Genomic DNA, 1563 nt, shown 5'->3' with positions numbered 1-1563 from the left:
CAGCCGCTCCTCAGCACATTGTGCTCCAGCCCCTGCCCCAGCTCCGCTGCCTGTCCCTGGACACGATTCACTTCAAGATCCCCAGACCCACTCTGGGCGCTGTCTCCCACGAGGGGAGACAAGCCCCTTCCTTGGGGACAGGCTATCCCAGCCCTCTCGTACCTGCAGGCAGCAGTTCATCATGCGGATGATGAAGTCGAACTGCTGGTGATCCAGCACTGCCCGGTTCTGCTGCACGTGCAGGTTCAGCTCCTGGGTCAGGCAGTGCCGGGCTGCTCGGCCCTTCATGGCGCGCAGCACAGCGGGGAACAACTGCGGGGGAAGGAAGAGTCACGGAGCGGGAACGCGGGGCCGAGCGGAGCTCTGGTCAGGCAGCGAGGAGGTGCGGGAGGGCTCCATGTCCTGCCTGCCTTGGCTGACACCAGGGTGTTTACAGAAGCTCATCTGCGTTTGGATGTGGAGGAAACCGGAGCAAAACCCCAGCCCTGGGAGGTCTCAGCTCAGCAAGGCTGGGATTAGGACCCCAGCCCAGTTACCTCCACGGGACAGACCCTGGGGGCCACTGGTGGGGTGCAGAAACAGTGCTAAAGTGGCACAGTGGAGTGACCGGTCAAAAGCCCAGGGACACGAGGAGGAACAGCGCTGAGAGGGGACCTCATGAACGTTCGGACACGGAGCCAGTCAGCAGACAGCTGGACACGGGCAGGGAACGTCCTCTCCAGCCAGCCACCGAGGAGAGGCAGAGCAACCCCTCCTCTCCTGCCCTTGCCACCAGCTCCCCAGGAGCCCACTCACCTTTTTGGCTTCCAACATCTTGTTCTCAAAGACGTAGGAGATGCAGTTCCTGACCACCTCCAGGCGACGGGCGCTGTTGGCCAGGGCATTGCCGTTGCGCTCCATGATGGCGGCTGCAGAGAGAAGCGCCTGTTAGTTCCGTCAGGACAGGACCTTCACCCCCAGGGTGGGGAGAGATGGGTGCCCCCTTCCCTGCTCCATGTGGGCAGGGCTCTGGGCCCTGAGAAGCTGGAAGAATGCTAGGGGGTCTCCAGCCATCCCCTGGCCAAGAGACTCCAGGGAGCTTGAAGCAGCCCAGGGGCAGAAGCCAACAGGGACAGCGCTGCTGCTTCTCCAAGGCTCGTTTTGCTGATGTGGGACGTAGGGTGCAAAGGAGGCAGCAAGACCCGGGTAAACTCCTCCTGAGCAGGTTTCTCCCCGCAGCGACAGGTCTTCTGCGTACACGTACCTATGGGGGGTCCCGACGGCACCATGCATTTCTTCTCGGCCTTCACAGCAGGAGGAGCGGTCTGCAGCTTGGCAGTGGCCTGGTCGATGATCCACTGCACCGTCCCCTCATCCAAACGAGGAAAAGGCTTCTGGTGGAGGCGCAGGTGACAGCCTTCCGTGGGCTTCTGCACTGTGTGCATGGTCACCGTGGGGTACGGGTTCTCCTGGCACAGCAAAGACAGACCCTTTTCAGGCCCACAGGCATCTCACATCCTCCCTCAGGGCAGGAGCCCCAGCAAGGCCCCAGCCTGAGGCAGCCTCTGCCTCTGAGGCCAAACG

The 1563-nt window shown here is 62.4% G+C and overlaps 1 protein-coding gene across 1 annotated transcript in view; it reads right to left on the bottom strand.

Annotated features, from left to right (window-relative positions):
* Positions 1-1563, bottom strand: part of LOC104495574 (myotubularin-related protein 5-like) — a gene marked incomplete at both ends in the record, with an annotated part of 4749 nt that overhangs the window by 1777 nt on the left and 1409 nt on the right. Inside the window, 3 exons of the mRNA XM_010138555.1 lie at positions 163-312; positions 796-908; positions 1244-1448. Of these exons, the coding sequence (XP_010136857.1) occupies positions 163-312; positions 796-908; positions 1244-1448 (468 nt within the window). The remainder of the gene's footprint in view (positions 1-162; positions 313-795; positions 909-1243; positions 1449-1563) is intronic.

This window comes from Buceros rhinoceros, unplaced genomic scaffold, assembly GCF_000710305.1.
Source record: "Buceros rhinoceros silvestris isolate BGI_N320 unplaced genomic scaffold, ASM71030v1 scaffold23776, whole genome shotgun sequence".
NCBI classification, from domain to species: domain Eukaryota; kingdom Metazoa; phylum Chordata; class Aves; order Bucerotiformes; family Bucerotidae; genus Buceros; species Buceros rhinoceros.
This window is presented reverse-complemented; position numbering and strand designations above follow the sequence as displayed.